The sequence below is a fragment of the Lepidothrix coronata genome, unplaced genomic scaffold (genome assembly GCF_001604755.1).
Source record: "Lepidothrix coronata isolate B3197 unplaced genomic scaffold, Lepidothrix_coronata-1.0 Scaffold235, whole genome shotgun sequence".
In the NCBI taxonomy this organism is placed as follows: domain Eukaryota; kingdom Metazoa; phylum Chordata; class Aves; order Passeriformes; family Pipridae; genus Lepidothrix; species Lepidothrix coronata.
Window position 1 is genome coordinate 990,882 of NW_016690415.1, and position 27,810 is coordinate 1,018,691.

General features: G+C 37.4%; 1 protein-coding gene across 2 annotated transcripts; it reads right to left on the minus strand.

The window, feature by feature from the left end:
- Positions 1-123: 123 nt before the first annotated feature.
- Positions 124-27,797, minus strand: SNX16 (sorting nexin 16). 2 transcript variants are annotated; one of them, XM_017834576.1, is made up of 8 exons: positions 27,752-27,797; positions 22,714-23,177; positions 18,417-18,503; positions 15,365-15,513; positions 9,754-9,823; positions 5,124-5,260; positions 1,891-2,007; positions 124-1,621 (listed from the first exon to the last, which is right to left on the minus strand). In XM_017834576.1, exons 2-8 carry the CDS (start codon positions 23,083-23,085, stop codon positions 1,516-1,518), a joined length of 1,038 nt encoding a protein of 345 aa, XP_017690065.1. In that variant the 5' UTR covers positions 23,086-23,177; positions 27,752-27,797; the 3' UTR covers positions 124-1,515. The 2 variants fall into 2 exon arrangements, with proteins under 2 accessions (XP_017690065.1, XP_017690066.1); XM_017834577.1 differs by lacking the exon at positions 1,891-2,007.
- Between the last annotated feature and the right edge of the window lie 13 nt (positions 27,798-27,810).

Sequence of the window (27,810 nt, forward strand, 5' to 3'; positions counted from 1 at the left end):
GCCGAGTAACTTTATGAAATCACTGAGGTAAGAAACATCTCTTTCTAACAGTGTTTTATCCTTCTGCTAGACAAGGCATTAAATGTTTTGGTCTTTTCTACAATGGAAAAAAGAAGACAGGTGTTTTGTCCATAGTTTTATTTCACCAGGAAGGTTGATACAGTTCTGCATAAAGGTCATTGTACGCACAGTCTGAAGTACAAAGCTCCCTTTGAAAACTCCAGCACAAAGACACTGCATATTGACAACATTAAACAACGATGTGGGTGGTATAGGGAAAAAAAATTAAAACAAACCAGCATTCTTCCTATTGGAAAAGCAGAATAAAACAAGGCACTTTCAGTAAATAAGTGAACAGAAACAAGCTGTATCAAAGACTCCACAGAACTGACCGAGAGCACTGTAACAAAATTCTGCAGTAATGAACAAGTAAAATACAAAAAGGCACTACATAATCCTCTCCCTGCAACTCCCCTTTCTCAACCAATTAGCCAACTGAACTTGGCACAATGGAGTCTTAATTATAAAGTGCATCTCCTTTCTTAATACATTTTGAAAAATAGGCTATACAACATAGGTACCAACATCCCCATGTTGTAAAATATGTTGAAACAAAAATAAGTTGCAACTAGATTCAATCTAGTTATGAACTGTGCAGGAAAAAAATATGGCTTCTTTACAAGTCTTTCAATAACCTCCATATAATCTTGAATATTTTTAAACAAACATAAATGCATAAGCAATATGGTAAGAGGTAGTGTTCTCAGTAAAAGGCAAACTTACCGATTTTATTGTTACATGGGTATATAGCAAAGGTATCCCAGATTTTCAAAGCAGCATTACTGAACAAAAAGTATTACAGCATGCTATTTTGGGATGAAAATACACAGTGTTTTGGGGGTCTCATATTAGTTCCTTCAGCAAAAATGACCAGTTTTAAAATGTCCAACTATAATCCCATTTCGTAAGTACTCCTCTCTTGGTACTGGAAGTTTTCCTATTGCATTGCATTAAAATTTCCAGGGAAACATTCTTCAACTTCAGAATTTAAAACCAACACATTCTCCATTCTTACACAGAGATGAGTCCGTTTTTACTTCAACAAGCATTAATTTATGGCTATAAGAATATGAAAACACAAATACCAAACACATGAACACATCAAACGTGTCACAACAGTGGCAACATATGACATGGGAGTTAGATGTGTTCAGTGATTTAGTGTGGAACTTGTCATTCCGCTAGGAAAGTGAGCCAAACTGTGTATGTACACTACCTAAACTTCACCTGATTTTAGCCCTTATTAGACTTTGATTTATTAAATATATAAAGGCTAGATAAAAACTGAAATCAAAGCAGCACTGGGTATATTTCTTACATTAATAATTTGTAAGGATTTATGTAAACATTCAATTGTGCATTCTTGCTCTTTGCTGTAAATTCTTCACAGCTACTCTAAGCTGCTACCCACAGATACATCCCAAACATGAACCTGTAACAGCAGCTGCTGCTCATCTATTCTTCATCTGGAGTATATGCTACTTCAGCAACCTCAATTTCTGGGACAGGATTTCCAGCCAAAGAGCCACTCCAGCATGGCTCATGGTTCTCTTTGTCTGAGCTGCAATGACAGATCAATAAGCTTTGTCAAATGGGAACTAGTATGATTCTCCATAGTCATTTTATGCAGACAATCCACAAAACATTTACAACGCTTTTTCAATTTATCATATTCCAGATCTAAAATTATCTATCCTGAGGGCTTTTATGCAGCAGAGGTGTGCAATAAAATGCTGAATTCCTCAGCTGTGCAGAATTTATGCAAGACCAAACATTTTAAAAAATGTACTTTAAGAATAACTAAAATGTAAGTAAAATAATAGTATTTACCAGCTGTCCTCACCCAGGGTACCCTGGTCTGCTTCTACTGCAGAAGACTCCACCTCACCACTGCACTCACTTTCTTCTCCTGACATTTGACGAGTCATTTTTCCTAAAGATAAATCCCTACAACAGATAAGAACAGAGTACCACCAATCCATAGAGCAAACATTCATCACTGAAGAACTGTTTGTTTCATTTTAACCTTTGCAGTTTCTGGGAACCTCTCAATCTCACTCCTACATGCTCCATTTCTTTTATTAGTTCAAAGAGGTAGGGTCTGCACTGGGTAGCTATTTAAACAGTTTATTTGCTCCAGGTGCTTATTCCTGAACTAAACTCAGTCCTCTGAATCTCTGGGCTACCAAGACAATTAGAGGGATGGAGCACCTCTCCTACGAGAAAAGGCTGAGAGAATTGGAATTGTTCAACCTAGAAAAGGCTTCAGGGTGACCTAATTGTAGCCTTTCAGTATCTGAAGGGAGCCTACAAGAGGAAGAGAGACTATTTACAAAAGCATGTAGTGACAGTACAAGGGGGAATGGTTTAAACTGAAAGAGAGTAGGTTTAGATTAGATATTAGGAAGAAATTCTTTACTGTGAGGGTGGTGAGGCACTGGAACAGGTTGCCCACAGAAGTGGTGGATGCCCATTCCTGGAAATGTTCAAGGCCAGGTTGGATGGGGCTCTAAGCAACCTGGTCTAGTGAAAGGTGTCCCTGCCAATGGCTAGGGGGTTGGAACAAGATGATCTTTACGGTCCTTTCCAACCCAGGCCATTCTGTGGTTCTCTGGTTGCATCACAGTTTCATAGCTTTACAAAATTCAAGTTGTAGAGGAGTGTGCATGACTTTAGGTAAAAAATTGCAAGCAGAAGATCTAAGCCACACACATCTTGCCTAAATGTCAGAAGGGGATTATAACCAAAATGTAGTCAGAAGGAAGACAGGCAGGATGATAAAAAGATTTCTTCAATAGTTTTCCAAGTTTCTCACTGTAACTTTACAAAGTCAGATACTACGTTTCAGAACAATACGTTTTCCCATTAATGATAAAAAGACAGGTAATTATTTTTTCTTAATGGCAACACAAGATAACAGTCCGACTAGCCTGTATATAAATGGGAATAAAGTTGTGTAAATTGACCAAGGAAATCCTTTCTTCCAAAGCATTGCTGTGTGTGGAAAACATATACCAATTTAGAACTGAAAGCTGTGACTTGAATTGGAAATAAAAGCTTGTGACCCATTTTGTGTTGAAAGTGATACTACTATATGTCATCCCCTTTTTAAATTACTCTACCTACTGTTTCTATTGTTTTATTTTAATGCATGCATTTTAAGTAATACCTCTATTCTTTAACAGTATTCTTTAGCAGTATTCTTTAACACTATTATTGGCCAAAGCCAGCAATATATAAAGGCCTACAAGTCTCATGTCTTGTCAGCTGTCCTCCCCTTCTACCTCACACGCATTTTAGGTACTTGGCCTTTAGAGCGTGTAGGCATAAGATGCTTTATTCTTGCTGGGCCATCAGATAGAAATTCCACTTCAACAAGGCCAAAGACAGACACATTTCACAGAATATTCTGAGTTGAAAGGGACCTACAAGGATCACCGAGTCTAAGCATTAAATTAATGGCCCATATAGGGATCGAGACCACAACCTTGGCATTATTAGCACCATGGTCTGACCAACTGAGCTGATCTCAGAGTCTTATTTGTTTTGGGTTCATTTCTCCATCAGACAGACAAGCTGTCTTGTTCTTTAACAAGATCGTGAGTTTTCTTGGTAACTACAGATCACAGAAGTTATTTTCCATCAAGACTTCAGACACTACTTAGCTGATTTTCAATAATTTTATACATCTGGGAAACTGGCAGGGTGTTTGTGTATTTAAAAAACATAATCTATCTATCTATCTTCAAGAAAAGCACTAAAAAATAAAATCCCTTTTTGCTATTCATGCCTTCTTATCTTTAGCCATACAGAATTTCTTATCATCACATTTTAGCAAAATGCAAGTTATTTAATTTTTATTGACTATTTCTCTATTTAAGCCAGCAGCACACCATATCTCTCTCATCAAACAGGAAAAGCATCTTTCAAATGTAATTACTCGCCTTCAGGAATAAGTGACAAACTGAATATGGTATTCTGATCAGAATTTTCAGTAAGCCACAACAATTCCACTTAAATCTTTTCCCATTATAGTTCACTTGAAACGTACAAGCTGTGGTTTGTCAGTCAATCTGGATATGCCAGACTCAACAACCCAGGCAGTAAGTAAAATAAATTTTATTTTGAAAATAATTTTTTTTTTAGTTCTGTCAGTGTCTCTGGTCATACAAACGCACCCAGGGGATGTTTTTTCACCCGATCTCATTATCAGGAAGAAATTCTCTACTATTAGGAAGAAATTATTTCCTGTGAGGGTAGTAAGGCACTAACTGGAAAAGGCTGCCCAGACCAGCTGTGGATGCTCCATCACTGAAAGCGTTCAAGGCCAGGTTGGATGGGGCTCTCAGCAACTTGGTCTGGTGGGTGGCATCTGTGCCCACGGCAGAGGGGTTGGAAGTAGATGATCTTTAGGGTACCTTCCAACCCAAATCATTCTGTGATTCTACAAAATTCTAGTGGGACCATGGGAATTTACTCTTTTGCTAAGAAAATGCTGCAATGACTGACTCAGCAGCTCTAATGGGACACTGAATAGCATATCAATTCCCCTGCCACTGCTACAAAATTTAGCAGACGGGCACCATAAGACTCCACCATTTTTTCCTCGGGTTTAAATGGACAATCTCCAGTGTTATTTAAGTATCTTCAGCATCATTTCTGGCAATTCAGAACAAAGTTAAAGACATTATTAGACATATAATTGTCTGATCACTATGTTCTGTCAAAGCTTTGAGTACAGGCAGATTTTTATAACTCAAAGCAATTTTCCCCCTCCTCTCATCTCTAGCAGGGCATTTCATGTTTCCAACATTTCAAAAGCAAACTTAAAGGATTAGGAAACAATCAAAGTTACTTTAGAGGGAAAAGATGGGACAAGTTTCTCAGTCATTTGTACTAAATAACTTTTAGCCAGCATATGAGAAAGAGCTTACTGAAAATATTGCTTTGTGCGGTTATGTATGGAAAATGTTTTCCAAGACTGTATCTAAAGCTGGTACTTGTGACTAGATAAGGTACTTTTATGGAGATGATCTCCTAAACCCCATAAAATTTCTACATACCTAATTCTTCTTTCAACAGCATCTATATGAAGTTGCTTTTCACTCAGCAATTTCTTCAGCGATTCAACTTCCCTTTGTTTTTCAAGCAGTTCTTTTTGTAGGCGGTAATTTGTTTCCTCTAGAGTTTCACAGAAAGCCTAAAAAACAAATTTAAGAGCATCTTCAATTTTACTTCAGTGTACTGCCTTTATTGATTTTTCTTTTAGAAATATCAATCTGTAATAGAATTATAGTTGCTTTTCTTCAGGCTGATTACATAAAAAGCTATGTAAATTTTAAAAAAAGTTCTGTCCTTAGTAAAATAATGCTGCTTTGTTTTGAATAGTGAATTTATTATACTAAGCTGCAATGCAAATAGTTTATCACATCATTTGTTTGTCTCACAAAACTCTAAAGAGAAACTTTAGAAAAAGTAGTGCCTGATTTTGAACCTTCTTGCCTATACAGAACATAAGCTGAACTCCCTGCTCCCTTTTCTCCTCAAAAAGCTTTGCTTCCACATGACTTGGAAATCGATTTAAAAGTATCTAATTATTCCCACAATGCAAAGAATATTTGGACTGAGATAAAGACAAAGCCGTACAGTTCTGTACCAAACACCTGTTACAACTATGGAACCATGACAGAAGACCAATACAAAAACATTTTGAAGAAGTTTAATGGAATGCTGTGAACACCAGCTACTCAGCCATCACAAGTATGCCATGCTCCTCTGCTGAGCATGACATGTATTTATAGTACACTCTGATGGATTTGACAATGAGCAATCTCAAAACTTAATGTGATGAGCCAGTGTCTCATGCAACATCCAATGAATGCAGGAAGTGACAGAAGCCTTGGCACAGAGCCTGCTCATCTATTACTGGAAAGCACAAGTCCCGCAGCAGTACCATGCAATTCTGATTTAATAATTTACATGTTCTCAATAAGTAAGAATCTCATGTGGGCTTTCTTGGGTTAACATTACCAGCAACCAACCACTAATTCAGAGTCCGACGAAACGAGCTCAGTTAAGAACAATGCTGTTAAGACACTGTTTTTCTTAAGTTTTAAAACAGGTTACAAACATCAAGAAGATACTATCCTTGGCTTTAACTGAAGCAGATTCATCATCCTTAAAATGTTAAGTTTTCTTATAATTATACAATTCAAACAAATGTAGAGTTTTTCAATCCAATAACCATATTTTTAATTGAATTTTAATTTATTTTATTGACTCAGATAGGAAATTTATCTTTTTTTGACAGACACTGAAGACCAGTCATCAGTTAAATCATAGTTTTATTCATGTCTACTAGAGCCAAGAACATGTGGCATGCAATTCACTCTTCACACAGCATTTGTAGTGATTGCTTTAGCTATCACTCCAGTTAAGCAGTCATCCTGTTTCATCCAAGCCAATCAAGTAAATTTGACTGTAATTTATAAAAATATTTGGTGTTGCTGGCCCCTAGCTCAAAACTGGCCATTATTTAAGAATATAAGGAAGTTATATTATTTCTACCTTTATATTTATGTACATGGAAATTTCCCTATTCCCAAAATAGCTAAAAATATTGCATAAGTGTTGTAGACTATTTCATTGCTCTGCATGAGAACTGACAAAGCCTTTTGGAAAAACTCATCTCTACTGCAGTCTGGATATCAGCTGCCCAAGGAAAGGAAGTCACTGTTCTCAATGAGTAAGAAAACATCAACATATTCTGAAGGAGGCTGTAATAGCAGAAAGGTGAACCAAAGCTGAGAAAGAGAATGGTGTGTAATGAGATATCTTGCTCTTTTAATAGCTGGAAACCTGGAGTCTGGGACAGTTCTAACATCCAGGTTGGACCAATTTTCCCTATAGCTCTGAAAGGGCAACAGAACTAAGCCAGCTGGAAGACAGCTTTGCTTCCTTCTTCAGTGGATCATGAAACACAGATGGCTGGGAAAGGATCTGTGCAAACAGCTACCAAGGACATGACAAAAAAGATTGCTTTAGTGAATATTTTGTCTACTTTTCTGTGATTAAATTTCTGTAAGGACTAGTTAGCTTGTAATGGAAGATGTACCTGTATCCCTCCCCCTAAAAAGATAAATATGTTTTGGCAAATCCTTATGGAACTGGAATAGTAGGACAGACATAAACCAAATAGAAGACATCCATATTTCCATTATCAGGAAAACAGTAACAGAAGATTTTTTTTTCCTGGCAATGCTTTGTATGAAAATAGTAAGACAAAACAGACATAATTTTTCAGCTACCTTTAAAAATGAACTCCAGGAATACATATGTGAACCTTAGTGCTTTTCCTGTAGTTAGGCAGTTTAGGAAAAGCAAAGCAACAACCTGCAAGGGATGGATATAAGATACTTTTGGTATTTGGTAGGAGTTCAGGCTCCTAAAAGCCACAACCCAAAAAGCATGACCATGACCATGGATTTTAGGTTGAACAGACTTCAATCTCTTCAGGAACCTGCTTGGAAGAAACCATCCATGGTAAACTACCTTGGAGAGAAGAACAGTCCAGGAGAGCTGGTTGATATTTAAGGATCACCACCTTCTGGGTCAGCAGGTAGAGCTCAACAAGTATGAAATCAAGCGAAGGTTGCAGGAGGCCTGTACGGATGAGCAAGTAACTCCTAACTGAACTGACAGATAAAAAGCAAGTGTACTAGGGGTGGAAGCATGGAGAGGTGACCCAGGAAGAATATAAGGTTGCTGTCTGATCTTACAGGAACAGGGTTAAGAAAGTGAAGGACAACCTGGAGCTGAATCTAGCAAAGAAAACAAGAAAGGACTCAACGAGTACATAATCAACAAAAGGAAGACTAGGGAAACCATGGACCTGTTGTCTTGACTGGCAAAGATCAGTCTTCAGTAATTCCAGACCTCTGCAGCCAGAGGAAAAGACAAGGAAGGGCATGACAAATTTACCCTCAGTGGAGAAGGGACCAGGTCAGGGAGCACTCAAACAGCTTGTACATGCATGTAAGTCCATGGGGCCTGATAGATGCACCTGTGGGTGCTAAGGGAGCTGGCCTGTTGTCCACCAGAACCCCAGGTCTCATGATTCAAATATCATAATAAAAGATAATGGACTTGAGCACCTTTCATGTGATAAAAGGAAGAGAAAGCTGAGAGACTTTAGTCTGGAGAAGAGAAAGCTTGGAGTGATCTTATTGATGGGTATAAATACCTGATGAGAGGGACTGAAGAAGAGGGAGACAGATACTTTTCAGTGGTGCCCACTGACAGGACAAGAGACAATGAGTACAAATTAAACCCCAGGAAATTCAATCTGAACACCTGAAAACACTTTTTTACTGTGATGGTGATCCAAAACTGGAACAGGTTACACAGAGAGGTTGTGAAGTCTCCTCTGTAGAATACTGAAAACCTGACTGGACATGGTCCTGGGCAACCTGCAGTAGCTGACCTTACTTGAGCAGGAGAGTTGGACTAGACAACCTCAAGAGGTCTCTTTCAACCTCAATCACTCTGTAATAAGGTGGAGTGTCCCTTGGAGAGCAGAATTTTAAGAGTTGTCTCTAACAACTTTACAGTTATTTTAATGGTTTGATTAAATTTCTGTGGTGGGAGAATAACACTGAGACTTCACCACAGCAGGCATTATCGAAATTTCAATGAAGGCGGCACTTAGTTTTTTTAATTATGTGAACAAATAATTATGGTAATTTTAAAAAATTTTCATCAGCTTAAATAGCAACAATGAAAAGTGATTATATGGAAATCAAATATGAGCTTGTAAAAAAACCCATGCACACAGCAATCTAGCAAGAGCCAAGGCACTCCTACTTACATGCAAAACAAACTGGTAAATATAAATTTAGTTGAAGGAGCATCAGTTAACATTCACAATTTCTACAAGACTAACAATGTATGTACAGTTCTAAAACACACTTATTCTATAAAGCAAGAAAACTAACATCATCTGTTCTAGGCAGACTCGATACAGCTCTGCATCCCAATGAAATTTACTTCTAATAAAACAGGCTGCAGCACACAGTATTATTTGTTCAGCGTGTTCATATATGCATGTTGCAAGGTTGCTGTTTCACTACACTACTTGTAGTGTAGTAACATGTCACTAATTAATTTTCTGCAAGAACACTATTTTTAGTGGTCAGAAATAATCTTTTCATTACATTCATTACATGGGAAGGTGTCCCTTCCCACGACAGGTGTGTTGGAACTAGATGATCTTTAATTCTTTCCAACCAAAACTATTCTATGATTTTATAGCAAGAAACATTTCACTGCAAGACCTGAAGTCCAAGGTATAAGCATTATAATAATGTGCTGAATGTAAACTTATAAAATCTCTCCTTATATTCAGTAGTTCCCTTATATAAGCAGTTGCAGTTGCCGTAAAAAACAAACGCCATCTACGGCTCGTAAAAGACAAAAAGGAAGATGATATATTTTGGGACAGGGATGAAGTACAGCAAAGATGATCAGCGTGCACCAATAATCAGACTGGACCCGTTTTATAAAGACAACCTTTTGTGATTTTTGTGAAAGAACAGAAACAGAAGTGTTTCACTCCATACCATGGAACAGATCTTACAATATTCTAACAACAACTGCCTTTTGCGTTCTGATTTTATCCTATTACTTAGCACTTACCCTGCTCTCTTCTAGACTGTCAAAAGGACCCGGAGGATCATCCAGACAAAGAAATTCTCTCACTGCAAGGCTTTACCAAATAAAAGAGAGTGAATTACTGAAGTACAAAACCAGCAACAACAAATATGATCATACAATGGAAGTATTTCTTTAATGGACACAAACACCTAGTCTCAAATTTTACCCCCAAGTATGCAAAATAATGTTAACAAAGTATTAAGCCTCAGTTGTATGTGTTCACCAGGAAGAGTATTTAAAATGTAACTTATGAAGATGAGTAAGCAACTTTAGAACATGAGTTTTCATGTTCTTTTTTTTAAAATTTTAATACAATTTGTTGCTACATGACAACTGACAAGTTTATCACTTTGGTATTGAAGATGTATGAAAAATTCCCCTGGTGAAAAATAAATATTATAAGATGGATGAAAAAGTTTGCTGTTAATATCCATATGCAGATCCCTTCAGGTAGTATCAGGGGAACTAAACATCAGTACTGAATCATGTCCACCTGTATCCATTTTGCTAAGATCATAATCCATTGACATATACATAGTATATAACTTTTATATATACAGTACATATTTTTATACATACAGTAAATAATTTTTATATAAAGAATAAGTTATAAAATAATAACAGACAAAGTTAACGTGCCATGGATGTGCTACACAGCCATCTCTAAACATACATTTTAAACTAATGCATTCCACTTAGAATTGTGTAACGGCTGTCATCCCCCTCTGTGAATCGCTTTGCAAAAGTCAGAAGAAGGAAGTATGTGTAATCCTGTGGTTTACTACAGAGTATTTCAAGCATCTTGCTCATTCTACCTTCCAAGTTTAGATTACTTCACAGAGAACTCAAACATCTCCAAACACATCCCTTCAGTTACCTTTTTTAAGATTTTCCTGCTTGGTTATATTCATTCTGCTACAAATAACCTCCAATCAGAACACTGTATTCACAATTAATTAGCAAGCAGTAACATGAGCAATGCTGTGCTTGCACTCACTACTTTCAATCATCTCCTACTGCAATGAATACACAAAAATGGAAGATGTGAATCTAAATTTAATTTCCTGTCTCCTCCTCCCACCTCCTGAGCGGAAGGCAGAAAAGGCAGTAATTTTCTGCCTTCCACTCATTCTCTGCATTTGAGGTAGACATGAAGTACAAACACAAGGAAGGAAACTTTCACCCAGCTACCAACCTAATCAAACAGCTTCAGGTGTGGCAACCAAAATGAGGAGAAATTTCTTCAAATACTGATCACTGATTATAGCATCACTTTTAGTTCTAAAAAGGCTCTTAAGAATATTTATCTAAACTACACTTAATGCTTATTTTGTTGTTCAATTTTTCTAAGTCTGCTTTCACACGCTTATTGCATATGTGTAGATACAGGTGGCCAAAGGTTGGCGAGAAATCTTGTCTTTGTATCTACTTCTACCTCATCAGCCTTTACATCAAACTGAAATTTTTTTTCTATAATCATTCCTCTCCCTACTTAATTTATGTGACAAATGTTTTACAACTATCCGTTCATGATCTGTGCAAGCCATAAGCCTAAATCTGTACTATTAAAAGAGCTTCTCTCATGTACTCAAATAAATAATGAAAAATTCTGCCACCTAAACCAAGATTATCACTCCAATTAGCACAAAAAATGATATCTGGCAACAATTCATCAGGGAAATGATCAGAAAACATAACTTGAAATGAAATGAAAGTTATTCAGGCATATAAAGTACATTCCAAGGTGAAGAACAGGGTTGCTTTTTTTTCCCTCCTGTTCCAAATAGTTTAATATGTTTGAGATGACCCTTTTCTGACATGATGCTCAAGTCCACTTTTTTTAATGAAAAGAACAATTCAACCATTAAGATGCCAAAGTAACTCATATTTGCCCAATACAGAAGAACATATTATGTGGAAAAACTTCTGCTCACCATTTTTCCTCAGCATCTTAATCCTTATTCACATATGCAACTCAAACATATTTTAAATTTATTCAGTTATTTTCTTGTGTTATCAAAGGGTAACATTAACATGGCATAACATAGAGTAATGCTTGTGAGTGAAAATCAAAATATCCAGAAAAATAAATGTAAAAAGTATCTAATCCATGTATATCATCTACTTACATCAGGTCAAACTTTTTTGCTTTCCCTGTGGCTGCTGGCAGAAAACCGTGTCTTCTACGGTTTTCAAAACTACTTGAAATTGAAAGCTGTAGATTCATTATTTTACATAAGGAGGTCAAGAAACCTAAAGCCACAGGTCAACAAAAACATTGTTTCTTTACCTAAAATATGCACCTGATGGCATAAACATTTATCTGCAGCCTAGCTTTACTCAGTCTGCTCTGACCCTGCTTCCCACACCTTTTGCTTTCATTTAACAAACAGAAGATCCTGCCTTAAAAGTATCACAGAAATCTTTTGTATCACATGTGGCAGAGTTTCCTGTACATGGCTTCTTTCTTCACTTGTGTGCTGGTTGACATCCCTCTCCAGGGAGGCAGCAATGCCAGCATTAGGGGCAGTGTGGCACACTGGATCCCTGACTCAAAGCTGACCAAGCCTCTTACACAGGGCGGAGGCAGGAGAGCTGTACCATCTCTATAAAGCCAGATGACACTTCTGTTTAGAAGAAATGTCTTCTTTCTCCCACTTCATGAGTTATATGAAACTTTCCTGAACACATAAAACTCTAGGAGAATTTCAGTTTGATCTTTCACTGAAACTTCAATACAATGCAAAATACGAGAAGAAATCCATGAAATAGGTGCTAAATTTAGTCCCCTTCACACCATCCTACATCTTATCTTTAAATTACTTTGTGAATCTAGTTTTATTAAAAAATAGGTATAACCAAATGAGGTCTCCTATCCCCGAAGGGCAAAATTCCCACTGTCAGTGTCTCAATGATGATAAAGCACATAAAGCACAAAGAGAAATAAAGAGACTTCTCTACAAAGAGAAAAGGCTCATTTGGTTTTGGTGTGACCCAAGCACTTTGACTTATTTGCAAAACTGTAGAAGTAAATGGTGAACTTGTAATGGGAAAGCATGGTCAGATGCTCATCATTGCTCATGTGACATGCAAATATTAATTTCCATTACTAGTAACTTTTATTCTGTGATAAGTGGATAAAAATATTAAGGTGGATCGAAGGAATTCTCGAGGAATTCAGACCTTCCTCTGGTTATATTAGAATATAACCTGTATCAATAGGTTATAAAGTTTCTTAAAAGACTTCATCTTTATGCAGAGTGTTACACAGTCAAGATCAGAATTCCGAAAATCACATTTCAGGAAACTATCTGTTCATTAGCCAAAATACAAAGTGATTCCAGAAACATTTTATTTCCCTTTTGTATCAGAGGAGCAATGCAGTCTAAAAGTTATGGTTTCAGTTTTTGCCTTAAATCATGACAGAGTATTTTGTCCAAAATGTTCCATTATTAAGATATATGCAAGCTAGTTGAAATACCAAACTAGCTGCAACAACATGAAGCACAAAGCCTTCAGATTATTTTAAGCAGACTAAAAGTCCATTCCGCCCACTAGTCTGTCTCCAGTAGCATAACAGAAGTGACATTTAGGGAATATTAGAGAATAATTCCTTTTTTTTTGGCACACCTATCATTGTGTAATTTAACAATAAGGAAGTTCTTAAACTTCTTGGCTGCATACCTCACCCACATAATTACATATAATAGCCACTGACACAGAAACTCACAGGTTGATCTCAATTTCTTTTTGAAACTATTTAAGCTTTGTCTTTGACATCTCATAACAAAGCTTCACCACTCGGTGTGACATACTGCAAGATGACTATGAATCATCCAAATATTAACATTCTTTACTCACCTTCCCTATCCCCTTTGATGATTTCATATGCCTTGTTTAGCCAGCTCTTACCCAAGACGACAGATTAAAGAGAAAAGAACTCTTCTTGCAGGGAATTTTTCTGTAGCTTCATCTGTTGTTGCTTGCTTTCTCTGTACCTCTAGCAGACACTTCTTTTGAAACTGAATGCTGTGTTTTACCATTGGACTACGTGGAAGTACAATTCAGATTCCCACAGCAATAACTTTTTTCCCCTTTTAAGTTCCTTTTACAATTTTAATGAAACTTTTTGACTATTGCTGAATACTGAACTGATTCAGAAAACCAGTGATATCAGTACCAATAGTTATTTTCCAGGTTGTAAAAAACAGAGTTTACAAATCTGCATGGATGTACTTGCTGCCATTTTGTACTTCAAGACAAGAAAACTAGTATTAGTCACTCAGTGCCTCATGATCCTTCTACAATAGTTCATGATCTCAGATAATTTCAAGATGTTCCTGAACATCGGTGTCCATAACTGATCTAGCTTTCCACATGTAATACCCCTAAATTTCCATCAATCCTTTTCCCCTTGTCTTTTAACCATTCTATACGAGCCTTGTCATAAGTGCTTGCTTGTTAGATGTCCCTCTACAAAAGACATTATTGCTTTTTCAAGTATTATTTTTATTCACCTCCTAACCCCTTTGGGTTTTTTTTTATTAAAATCAGTACCAAAAGTCAGACTTATATATGAATCTCTAGTTTCCAGACACAGCAGTCAAACACCTTATAAAAATGTGCCAAAAGCAGTAACAGCCCTTCTACTAAAAAGTAAAGTAGATATAAGCATTATATGGTCTCACACCCCAGCTTGGCAATTTTACATTTTAGTTCCTTTAAAATTCTTGAGTTAATGCTGTTTGCTTTAGCAAATTCCTTATTCTTTGTTTTGAATGAAGTTTCAGATGATGATACATCCTCAGACTCATTCCTCAAAGAACCTCTGGTATGGTAAACTCAACTTTTTTATTTCTGCTGCTGGAAAAAGTTTTTAGAACTAACTGCTCTGCTTCTAGCAATCTGCTTACTCAAATTTCATTCTGTTCTGTATTAAAATAATTTTACACTTCATTTCCCAGAATTATGCTCTATTCATCTTCCAGCTCTGGAAGAATTTCCCACTTTGTATGAAAGAAGATACTGTTCAAAGAGACTTATGCACTTTGTTGATTAAACACATTATGTTTTTTAAACTGTTAGGAAATTTTTTGTCTGTTCAATTTACTTCCAAACAGCAATCTACAGACGTACTCCTATTACCATCACGCATCATGTAAGTTAAAAACCTGTAGTTTAATACACATTTTAAAAACTGATTCCAAACAGTGTAGGTACTTTCCACTGTGAAAGCATAACTTTTAATCCCAGTATAAATTAACAATATATCAATTCTGCACTAAGCACAGAGAAGTAATGTTTTAGGAGTAATATGGGATTAGTCTAACTTTTTAAATATTACAACTTTTATTAGTTATCCATGTACAATTCAAAATACCGCAATTCTTCTCTTTTGTTTATGTTAAGATAGGATTAGTTTGAAAGGATGCTAAATAATTCACATAATGACAAAATGCACAAAATGAATGCTAATAAATCCCTTACCACATTGCTCAAAGACACACTGCTAGAGTCTAGGAGTTGATAAGAGCAGTTGGGGAAAAAAAAAACAAACCAAACACAAATGCAAAAGCAAAGTTTAATCACATACCAGTTAGCAATATCTTTATGAGCTACTAGGTTCTGGAGAAATGCTTGCAGGCCCAACTGTCGATCTTCCAAGAAGTCAGGATTATAATTATCCTTGAACCAGCGCTTTGGTGGAAGGGCCAACCGAAAGCCCGGAAACATATCTTTTAGCTGAAATTGAAATGAAACCCAATTAAAAAAAAAAATCAAGAAAAAAGTCTCATCGAAATACTCATTTTGACACAGGGACTGACTTCACTCAGAATTACGAGATCTTTCTGACTTCTGCTAAGTTCAAGAACAAGGTAAGTCTCAACCATAAGTACAATTCAAATTACAACATAAATTGCAGACATAGATCTGTCACTTGCTGTGCTGCCTTATGCAATCCAATGACCTCTCAAATTTACCAGATAAAAATGGAAATGAAAACCTTTGCTTTGTTATTTAATGTCCAGTATCAGATGAGTAAGCATTTCAGTGGTGTTTCTTCTAAAGTACTCAGGGACAATAAGTACTATCTATCTATCTATCTATAAAAATCCATTACAGATCTACAACTCTGCAACTTGTCTTTTTTGGGGGGCTAGCAGACTAAATTACAACACATGCCTGACGAGACTTCTAGTGAAGAGTAGCTCTTTGTACACCCAGATTATTAAAATTTCAATATGCATGTATAGCTCAAACCCTAGTAGTAACATGTAAAATTGTACTGAGTTACTTAAGTAGCAATAGGGTAAAGTTGACATTAGAAATATCTAGATTTTTTTTTAAATTCAGAAATGAAATATGCAAGTGAATGGAAGCATAAAACTATATAACAATGAACCTATCAAAAAATGCCAATTATTTTTCTAATATGCTTAACTATCAACACTTGCATAAAAAACAGTTTTTTGAAGCCTTTTCTTAGCAGGGATGCTTGACACAGAAAAATCTTGGAAGAAGATTTACAACCAGCAGGAAAAAGCAAACTAGTTTTACAAAATCTGATATCCCAACTGCCACAAGAATTGTTTAATCTTTTTTTCTGAATACAGGATCAAGCCAACTTTCGTCAGAGATGTACTGCATACACCTAATATGTTTACATGAACACTGCAGTGCCAGGGATTTTAGAATCTGCCTTGAAAACAGTTTAGCACTCACTGTTTACAAAGCTGCAGTGTAATTCTTCAGTGAGTGTCCTGATCCTTGCTCAGCAAAATTTAACCCTTGACAACAAGTGTTATCTATTTAACTACTCTTTATGGACTCACAGAAAATGCTAACGGGTAGCTCTTTCAGCAGCTTAAGTTTTTACAGATACTGCATTTCAGATAGAATCTCTCTACACAGTTTCAAGGAAGAACCACGTTAATGGATCACCTTTACTCATATAATACCATTTCACAGCATGAGAAGGGTGCCATTTAAACATCACAAGTATCGTATATTGAAATATCCCACCATAAACACCAGTTTCTTATTTACAGAATAGTTTATCGTCAAAGCCTTGCTCTTTTTTTCTGCATTTAATTATTTAAGTGTATGTTTTCTTCTTTCTGAATTTCATCTTGATATCAGAATCCTCTTGATATTTTTATCTTTGGTCATCCACCGTTCCTTCACCTATTACCAAGTAATCATAAATACCACATATATAAGTATCCTCTATGCTCCATAACAGCTCTTAAGCTGATAAAATACTGAATAGGACTGAACACAGAGATTACAACAAAATGAGTTCCTGTGTTAGTTGTACAGAAGACCGCAGATAACCATTGCTGGGAAAGCTTTTCAACCACACAGATTTCTGCATAATGGTTTATTTCACTTGTCTGGTCACACAGATCATGTAATTTATTTCTAAGGAAAGAGTATGCCTACCCACAGACTACTACTTTTGTGGATGAAGAGTATGAGAAAGCCAGCTGCTGTCAGCAGACTAATTTTCAACAGCACACTCCTGGGGCATTCTTTCTTGAACACTCCTCAGACCCAGCAGGAGGGTCAGACAAGTTATTCTCGTCACGATTGCTTCCTTGTATCCAGCACCTTTTCTACATGTCTCACTCCTACATCATGTGACACATTATGCACCTCACATGAGGCAATCTTGGGGAAAAATGGTTAACTTTTTGGTTCTAGAGACTGGTCATTTTATTATCTCTTCAACATCTCTACCAGCATAGTAACAAACTTTAGAAAGTTCTTTTCCCACCGTTCTTCGGGGTCAAAGTACTTCTCATACTTCTCCAGCCCAGTAGGTGGTATAAACAAAACCTAAGCATCTAGCCAAATGTCTGCATTTTAGTCTTTGCTCCTAACCTCTCCTTCCAGCATGTTCCAACACCCACTAAGATTAAATTTTTGTTAATATTATAGCAAAAGACACTATTTCAGTCTTTGCTGTAACATTCACTGTTTGCTTTCCATAGTTTGCTCTCAAGTAATGGATCTCTTATTTTACTGCCTCTTTCCCTTACTTCTGTCTCTAATGATTTATAATACTTTTCCCATAATAAAAACTTGTGTTTTTCAGACAAGAATTTTTTGCTTTCAAGTGTTCTAAAATCATTGAGTTGCAGACCGAGAATTCCTATTTATCTCCATCTCTGAAGTTCTGATATAGTATTTTGCAATTAGCTTTGACAACATTGAAAGCAACTGAAGACTGACCAACATACAAAAAACTTCATGAAACTTCAGGTTTATCATGAAAAAAGCAGAGTTGGACTGAATAATTACTGGATTGTTCCTGCAAGAGAATACAAGTCCCTAGTTCTATTTCCATGCGGGGGATAAATATTGAAGAGTTAATTTCCTTTACCACATAGACTAGGAATAAATATAAAGTCTGAAGCACACTAAGCTTCAGATGAAACTGTTACACCTTCTTTATATCAGCTGTAGTGATTTCTTTGAAAAAATAAGGAATCATGATTTTCTAGGCATTAGTAGGTGTTTTATATGCAGTAAAAAAATCAAGAACAGAAAAGAAGTGACAAAAATGTGAGAGACAAAGAAAATGAGACATGAAAGAACAGTGAGGCAAGACAGCTGAAAATTTATCGATGTATAATTCCCACCTTGTCATTAAGCCTGGAGAAGTCAGTGTACCGTCTGAAAACTACCCAATTTTCCTCTGGACTTCTTTTTACCAGTATTTTGTATACCTGTGTGGAAAGACAGGAATATCACACTGCATTGTCTGGAAGGCTGAAATTACCCTTTATCTCTTAAGGAAACAAACTGATGGATAAAAAAAATTCCTAATTAGATTAAAATAAACCCAAATAACTTAATTATCAGTACAAACAGTATAAATTAATTTCAGAATTTAAGGAAGGAGCTACTGTAATTCCTAAATACATTTAACTATTTCTGTCTATAAGAAAGGGTCTGTGAAACTGTATCCATATTTATTCTCGAGCAAAACACAAGTCTCAGCTATCAAAGAGGTAAAGGAAGTATGTTTTACTGATCTACTTTAACCTTTGCTAACTTATAGTTTTATTCATTGATCCTTGAGGCCAATCTGTTTTTAAGATGACTGTTAATAATAAGGTACTGTGATATTGTTTTCAAAGGTCTCATCTGACTTGCTTCACAAGGAAAAGTGAAGCAGAACAAAATTACATCCTCCTTTGGTTGCATTTGTCTTGAAAATTAGCTTTTGTCTTTCCAGGCAAAATATGACTTCATTCTGATAACTGCATCAGAATGATTATACTAGCACTGTACAACTGAAGTCATGGACCCTTTGAATCAGATTTAGCAAGACAATAGCACAGCACTACCATACTCCTATTTAAAAGAAAATGGATAAATAAACAAAACAATAATAAAAAAATCAAACAATTACTTTTTAGGAGGACTAATGCTCAAATGCCTGAACACAATGAATCTAACAACATAACTTCAACTAGAAAACATTAAACAGTGCCTAATGTCAAAACCTTACTTTCTCCAATGTAAGGAAAGAAAGGTTCTGCAATTGTACTGGGTTAATGTTCCCAGTCTACATGTCTCTAGTTAAAAAAAAAAAAAAAATACAACACAGAAAAAGATATTAGAATAGTAAGGATAAGAAATCCCTTACAGGCACTTAACCAAGTTCTATTTAAAACATTTTCTAATCTGTTACATAGTAAAATATTTTCCAGTATGTCACGCTTTCACAGCCGGTTTTCTTAGCTGATAAATGTATTTTTCTTGTTGCAGTCCCAACATACGATAACCCTTGTGCTTGCTAACCTCTGTACATGTGTGAGACTGGTTTTAGCAATTTTGTATTCTATAATGTATTAAGTAGCAGACAGTTACAGAAATTACAGATAACTACGGTGCAAACTAAAAGCAATTTTTCAGCAAGTACTTATCTATGTTTTAAACACAGAACTTCACTTCTAAGTAACATCATCTCTGGAAGTCATGGATTGTGACTGAGGAGAAAGCTATTAGCTTTTAAAACTCAAGTTGTATGATGTACCTACAAAGACAGCATTAAAATGTAATTCTTCTGTCTTGCATTTTATGTACAAAAGCTTGTTCAAGTATTTTAGCTTTCCTATCATACTAAAACTATAAACAATTTTCATAAATAAAACAAATAAAAAAATGTAAAATTGTGAAGACTCTTCGCTAGTACACAGTAAAACACAGAACATGAAACTTTGGAATATTCTTGTGGAAGTACTTGCTAATCAGTATTCTATTACATTCTTTTATTCTACTAAAAGTTCTGCAAAGGCATTGCTTAAAAATGCACACATGAAAAAAAATTCATTTAGTCTCAGCTTCACTTTAAATGGTTTCCAAGTAAACATTAGACAAGTTGGTTTTTTTTTTAAAGTCTTCACAAATTATGGTCAACTGAAGTGTGATAAGGAGTGCAATCAGCTTGTAATTAATGGTCTCCAAAAATATGTTTGACTTTCCCCTACAAGCTGAAAATGAGATGGTTGGCTTTTTTTTTAAATTTATTTTAAAGATTACTAATTAATAAACAAGAACTGGAGTATTTAAAAACCCAACTCTCAATTCCTTCACATGAGATCCTGGAAGAAAATACAAATGAATTCAACAAATTCAATTAATTCCAGTCAATCATGAATTGCCTTATTTCACAGATACAAAATATTCGATGAAAATATGCCAATATTTAGTATCAATCTCTGGCCAATTCAGCATCTCATTATCATTTCTACTTGGCACAAAAGAAAGAAAAAAAGTGCTAATTGAACATTCCAGGACTGGTAATTCACTTGAGACCAACTGCTTACAAGGAGATGTTTTTCAGCCTAGGTTTTCTCTCACATAACCTTTAGCAGCCACGTACTCCAACATGCACTAACATCTAACTTTTGAAGTTAGGACATCATCCAGCTTAAGTAGTTCAGATTCATATTTTTGGAAACAGTAAAAGAAACAAATTCAGCAATTAAGTCCCCTCTCTTTTACAGGTGATCTCAATTTAACTTCCACTGTCTTCCATCTTACTGATTTAGCACTGCAAAAGCAATCCAAATTTCTAGGACAAAATACTTGCTGGCCTTAATGCAAAATAACAAGCTTATTTTCAACATCCAACTGAAAACACAGTTAATTATGTGCTTTCAGAAACAAACACAGTAGAAGTGAATTCAGGAAGAGCAAAAATGCATCCAAGCATTTTAACAATGGAAGAGTGTTTCACTTGTACCATTAACTGGCCTTCTACATAAAATAAGGAGTCAAAGTTGTCATTGTAACTACAGTTGAAGGACACCTTCCATGCACACTGGAATATGCCTTGGCATATTTTTGACTTATTCCTTCTTCAAGGAAGAGATGGAGGTGCTAGAGTGCATCCAGAGAAGGACAACAGAGCTGGTGAAGGGACTGGAGCACAAGTCCTGTAGGGAGTGGCTGAGGGAGTTGGGAGTGTTTGAACTGGAGAAAAGGAGGCTCAGGGGAGACCTTATTGCTCTCTACAACTACCTGAAAGGAGGTTGTAGCCAGGTGGGATTTGGCCTCTTCTCCCAGGCAACGAGTGACAGGATGAGAGAACACAGCCTCAAGCTGCGCCAGGGGAGGTTCCAGTTGGACATCAGGTCAGGAATTCCTTCGTGGAAAAGGTTGTTAAACATTGGAATGGACTGCCCAGATAGTGAGAGTCACCATCCCTGGAGGTGTTCAAGAAACTACTGGACATGGCACTTAGGGCCATGGTCTAGTTGTCAAGGCAGTGATCAAAGGTTGGACTTGATCTTGGAGGTCTTTTCCAACCTAAATGATTCTGTGATATTTTCAGTCTAATCTTTGTCAATATAGCAATATTAATCATTGTTTTAGTTTTGAAGGTTATTTTTTAAAAGGAATTTTTTAATCTACATGTGAAAAAAAATTCTGCTCTTCTGTTATCCTACCATGCATAAACATATTAGAAACCAAAAATCTTAGGAAAAGACAGGCTATCATTCTCAAATACTTAAAAAGCAGCATTATTTAATATTTTGCAAAGAGAACTTGACTTCATTAGTATTTTAACTGTCATAAAGGCACCAGATTCCACACTAATATAAAAGAAAACAGGAAGGAAAAGAAGTTTGTCTGCTATTTCCTTCTCCTTACCTATTTCTGATTAATGTTGGTCATCTGAAGTAATTAATAATCAGTAACAAAAAGCTTCCATCAGTCCCACAAGCATTACTGAATTATCTCAATGAAATGTTTCAACCACATCCACATAAACAAATGTAGAAATGCACTGATATATTTATGGCATGTTAAAAAAAATGACCAGCTACAGTACACTTTGAGAAAAATCAATACAAACTAGTTAGGTTGGTGTTCTGGCATGAGATATGGCATAAGTGACTTCTCACTCTCATGTTTGCAGAACAGACTTCCCCTTACTAGAAACTAAACTCAGCAGGGCAAGAAGTTGAAACCTACATGTTTGCACTTCAATGCAAATATTTTAAGCTACTAATAACTGTAAAAGGCAAATATCAGGGTTTCTTATCATTAATTTCAAACAAAAAACTACATTTTATTTAAGATGTTTAGCTACTTAGAACTCCTACAAGTTCAATTTAACAAGGAATTGTAACTCTGCAAGGAATTCCTGACTTTTCCAGCTGAAATTTACCTGAAGTAGAATGAATTTCTGCTATTCCACATACACAATTACAGGAAAGACTGTTTCCAAGTTCCAGTTTTCCACCTGTGTAACGGGATTGATATTTTCCTGTCAGGCAGTACTTTGAAGCTAAGCTGTTAAACTAGTAAAGCACTCCAATATCCCTGAATTGCAGGATTAATTACTAAAGGAAAAGGCAAAGCACATTTAATTGTTATCTTGGAGTTACAGGATGAACTACACTACACCCAAAGACTTACAGTGAATTTTGCCCTTTCCTCCATCACCTCATAGCCCAGTATAGTAGGCGTAGACGGTCGATCTTCCCAGCTCCTGGAATCTGTATTCTGCTCTATTTCTTCTACAGGTTGAGTGCAATATTCTATGGATGGGTCCAGACCTGTAAATTTAGTCCTAACAAGTGGACTGCTACATGCAGATGACGTAGAACCAATCTGGTCAGGCACGCTCATCTTTTTAAAACTACCAGTTGTACAGTCCTCCAGCTGTCCTTTTGAGGAGCTCGAACTTGTCGAGATGCTCCCAAAAGAAGAACTTCTTTGGTTTCTGTTTGTAAAGCTGGATGATGAACTTCCAATAGGAATAGGAACAGGAACATATGGTGTTGCCATCCTTCATGAAGAAACCTCTCAGTTTTTGGTCCGGGAATTTAAGCTTCATTCAGTGTATAAGCCATGTTTCATCTTCTTTTCAGGAACAGTACCTGCAGCAAAGGACAGAAAAATACTGCTCTCATTTCTAAGACAAAGCAACAGTAAGATACTGATCTGGAAAAAATCTGTATGAGCTTTGAGATGGTACACAGCAGTATTGATGGCTAAACATTTTCACAAGGAATTAGGCTTCATATAAAATGCTGCTTTTAGATCGTATTCTACCATTTGACAGAGAACTTTACAGCTCTTTCACAACTACTAAAATTAAAATGACCAAAAGTTAAAGCAAGATTACAAAGAGAAAAATATTTTTGTCCTTTATGATTTAAGTACTATTTTGTTTTACCCAAAGCATCAGCAATTTTTGGGCACATAAGGAGCTGATGTAGCTTTAGAGACTTTAATTTTAACAGCACGAGAGGTTTTCTCAGAATTGCTTCTTTAAGACATTCAGAGCAGACTACGTGAGCCAAACACACATGCAACAATATACATGACATGAATCAAAAGACATGACAGTAAACAAATTAGGTGAAAACCATATTTGCATATTACACATTCACTGAAATATAATGGATCTGTTTTCAGTGTTTTTCAAAACAACTCTATTGCATATAATGCTGCAGCTATTTGTCACAATGTTAAATGGGCATACTTTCTGGAGTTTGAATTGGAGCAATTAAGTTTTACAAGCATGCACATCAGAAGCAGGGTTTTAACAACAGTCAGTTTTCCATTCCAGCAGATTAAAATGGAAAAGCAAGTGTAGGCAAAAAAGATAAACACATTATTTAATATTTTTTTCTTCAACAAAACCATTTCAAACCAATCTTTTGTTGTGTGTGTGTACATGTATAAAAAAAAGCAAAATAAAATTAAGACAGCAGTATCAAACTGCCAAGAAACTTCTCGTTTTAGCAAAGTACCCAAATAAGAACTCTTACAAGATGCAAATTAAATGCCACCTTTTTGGACTAACAAGATTTGAGCCACCACCCATTTCACCCAGGAATATACCAATCGACCATGATGGTGCAGGATGGCTGTGGAATGGGAAATGGTCCACCTGATTCACATCATATTATCAATCATCTACTGCAGCAAAAACCAAATGAGTTTGGTAACTGTGAGGGTAAAGTGATGCTTTCATTCTCTTGCTCTAAATAAATCTTAGAGAACACGAATAAGGAAATAAATTTTAAATGAACCAGCATCAGCAAGACTGAAAAATGCTCTTGAACAAATTCCTTGAGTGAAGGAAAAAATAAACTCAGTCATCTTTTTAGCTGTATAAGGAAGTCCTCACACACTCTGCTAGAAAGCTCAAGGAACTTCACCAGCAAGAACAATTTCAAACTGGCAGTTATTCCTCGGGAACACCTCTACTTCACTGTGGATGAGGCTGGACGCTCAGTAGCATCTCAGGGAGCTGAAACGTCACTATCATAAACCCCTGCTGATTGACTTTGCTGGTCAGGTACAGGCTTTGGACTATCCAGCAGCTTCTGTTGCAGCACAGTCCTGTGCTCGGCTGTGTGACTGAAGCCACGTGTCAGGCAGCTGACCTGCTTCAGCCTCCCTCAGTATGAGAGAAAACAAGTCACACCTGCTCCTGAGACAAGATGTTCTCCTGGAGCTACATCAAGATCTAAATTCCTTTTTTCACCTGTATCTCAGTAAGCAAATCTATTTTCTGCCCTGAACAGTAAGCTTTGCAATAATTTTTCTTTAATACAAATAGACACATCAAGGTATGAAGTATTGTCTGGTAAATTTTCTCTAGCAATATTCTTTAAATAAATAAATACCTAAATGAAACACCGAAAAAGGTAATTCCTTTTTCACTTGCCACTTCAGTGACTCTTCCATGCTACCTGCATAAGGAATTGAGAACATGCCTTACAGAATGTCCGATACAGGTGCTGCATGACTACAAACCAGGAGAGGAAAGTAAGCCCCCACCTCACAGAATCTGCTGAAGTTCACTCAGGAATCTGTAGAATTTTGAGAAGAAAAAAACACTTGTGCTTTTCAGCACTTTATGATAAGAAAAACAAGCAAGCAAACAAACAAAAAACCTTCAAAACCCCACACAGACATTTTCACCAGTTACAATACTTGTCAAAAGTGTGTTTCCTAAAACAACTTCTTTCTTTAAAGTGAAATGCCAGTCAAAAACTCACTATCTTGAACTGATTTACTTACTACTCCTTCAGTGCACATGCATTTCTGAACAGCTGCACATAATAGTGGCATGCAACACAACAAAGACTAACCTGAGAATAAAATACTTGGTGTTAAGAAGCCAATACCTACACTGAATGTGCTTCAGCAGCTTTCATGTCAGACCAGCTGTAATTTGGTACCACTGCCTGAATGCTTATTAGCAGCTGGACTGCACTAAGCCTGCTCCCAGGGTATGTTTTCTAGTTTAGTTTCTTTTGTACTCGGCAAGGCCACTCCAAATCACGGGCACATTACATGGTGATGATGACTCTATTTTCTTCTAAAGGACGGTCTCTACTCAATCTGACACAGTAAACACACCCATAAATAAATAAAAGGGGCTGATACTACAGTGTCACAGAAAAGTATTCTCTGAGCAACAGAAATGGCAGGTCTAGTGAGCAAAGGGCACACCGTGTCACTTAATTTGATTTTTTTTTGTCAAAACCAAACAAAAACCCAAACCAAACAAACAAAAAACCCCACCAGCAGAAAAAGAAACATACAAAAATATTACATTAGAACTTAAAAGACTCAAAAATACATATATATGCATAAATATGTATGTAAATCCATCTTGAACTGCAGAAGTATCCTAATTTCCAAATATACAAAATATTTACATGCTATGAATTACAACAGGGTTTAAAATCACATTAATTTGCACTTTATGAAAGCTGAACATTAGAAAAAAATACAATGGTCAAACGAGGGTCACGATCTTAGGAATCAAGCCTTTTCTACTAATACAGTTTACTGCCAATTCATGCAATAAAAGAAACAGTAAATAATTTCATTAAAAAAACCCCTTTTACACAAACCACATCACTCCTTGCTTATGTTGGTGCAGCAAGAAGGGAAGATTTAGCTGTACACTGCTACTCCCCAAGCTTCACCGTGGACTGGTCTCACATGTCACTGCACAGAACTAGTAGAATCATTGCACCACACCAACTTTCAGAGCAAACAGATCGCTCACGACACCTATGAGACAACCCAGAGACTGCACTTTCTTATCTGGATATTCACTCTACTTTTTGCAGGAAATTTGCTTCTTGTTCAGAAGCTGTATTTGGTTTAGCTTGATTCCCAACTCTAAGTACGGAACAGAAGGAATAGAACATTTGCTGGAAGCACTGGACTGCGAGATCTGAAACAGGATAGGACAGTCCCGGCAACCAAGCCGTCACATGCTACAGAGCAGCATGACACCAGCTTATCTCGGTGTTTACAGCAGCCACCTCCCTTTCTGCGGGTGAAGCAAAGAGGCTGTAATAAAACCACTTAAAAAGGGTTCGCCTCCAGCTTGCAGCTATCGCAATTCCAAACCCTCTTAAGCTAATGGTTTGTATGTTCAGAGAGAAACATGTAAGCCACACGATTCAAGGATAATAGACTGGAAACAAAGCAATCCTTACTTAACAGCTGTAATTGGATTTAAAAGACTTTTAGCTATGCAATACTATTTGTGATCTGGTTACAGATATTACGCCTCTGTTTGGACAACGCAGACGAGCTGACCTCTGATGTTTAGGGTTTAAGTGCTACTGTGGAATGTCCACTGAAGAACAAGTGGAATATTCAGAGAAACAACTTGCTCAGTTAGGTTTAATGATTTTTTTTAATAATAATAATTTTGTGCCGCCTTCAGCCAAGTTACCTGACAACATTTTTCACCTGGTTATGAACTCGAAACTGATGGGCTTATTTATCACACCTCGCGCATACGCACACACGGAGGCGGGGAACTCCTGCTTCAAACAGTCTGTGACAGAACTAGAAACCACTGAATGTACCCTGCCTCCAAAACCTGCACATCAGGATGCGCCTCCTCCTCCGTGACGGGACGGTTCTGAAACGGGAGAACCGCCCCAGCCTCGCCGGTACAGCCCAGGATAGTCCAGTCCGGCCCCGCCGCGCTCGGGCAGCGCCGCCACCGCTTTACGTAACTCCCGGGGCGGCCGCCGAGCCCGCGGCACCGGCGGGGCCCCGCGAACCCCTCCGTCCCTTCGCATGGGGGCTGCGGGGATCGGCGGGTCCCAGCGTAGCGCCGGAGGAACAACCCTGAGATGCAGCTGGTGAGGCGCCGCTCCTCACCCCTGCCCCGCCCCGGGCAACGGGGGAGGCTGTCCTCGCCGTCCCGCCCGAGCGCATTCGGACCCGGCGGTCCCACCGCCCGTGGCCGCCTCCGCACAGGTGCGCGAGACCTGCGGGAGCTGCGCCACCGGCGCGGCGCGGAGGCGGCGAGAGCCGTCCTTGCCTGGCGTGGGACGGGCGCCGGCGAGGTTCATCTCCGCTCCCGCGGCCACCCCCGCCCGGGCTCCCGCCCCCGCTCCCCTCATTCCCGGTGCCGGCGCCTCCCACCCCGCCGCTCCTGGCACGCGCCCCCGCTCACCTGCTCCCGCCGCCGCGCGCGCGCCCCGCTCCTCCGCGCCGCCGTCAGCCCTGCCCCGC

Excerpts from the sequence above, each read along its gene's own strand:
- SNX16 (XM_017834576.1), bottom strand. The coding sequence starts at position 23,085 with ATGGCAACACCATATGTTCCTGTTCCTATTCCTATTGGAAGTTCATCA. Across the intron at positions 18,504-22,713 it reads AGGAAAGGGCAAAATTCACT|GTATACAAAATACTGGTAAA; the intron begins GTAAGTCTTTGG and ends CTTTCCACACAG. Across the intron at positions 9,824-15,364 it reads CATAAAGATATTGCTAACTG|CCTTGCAGTGAGAGAATTTC; the intron begins GTATGTGATTAA and ends TATTTGGTAAAG.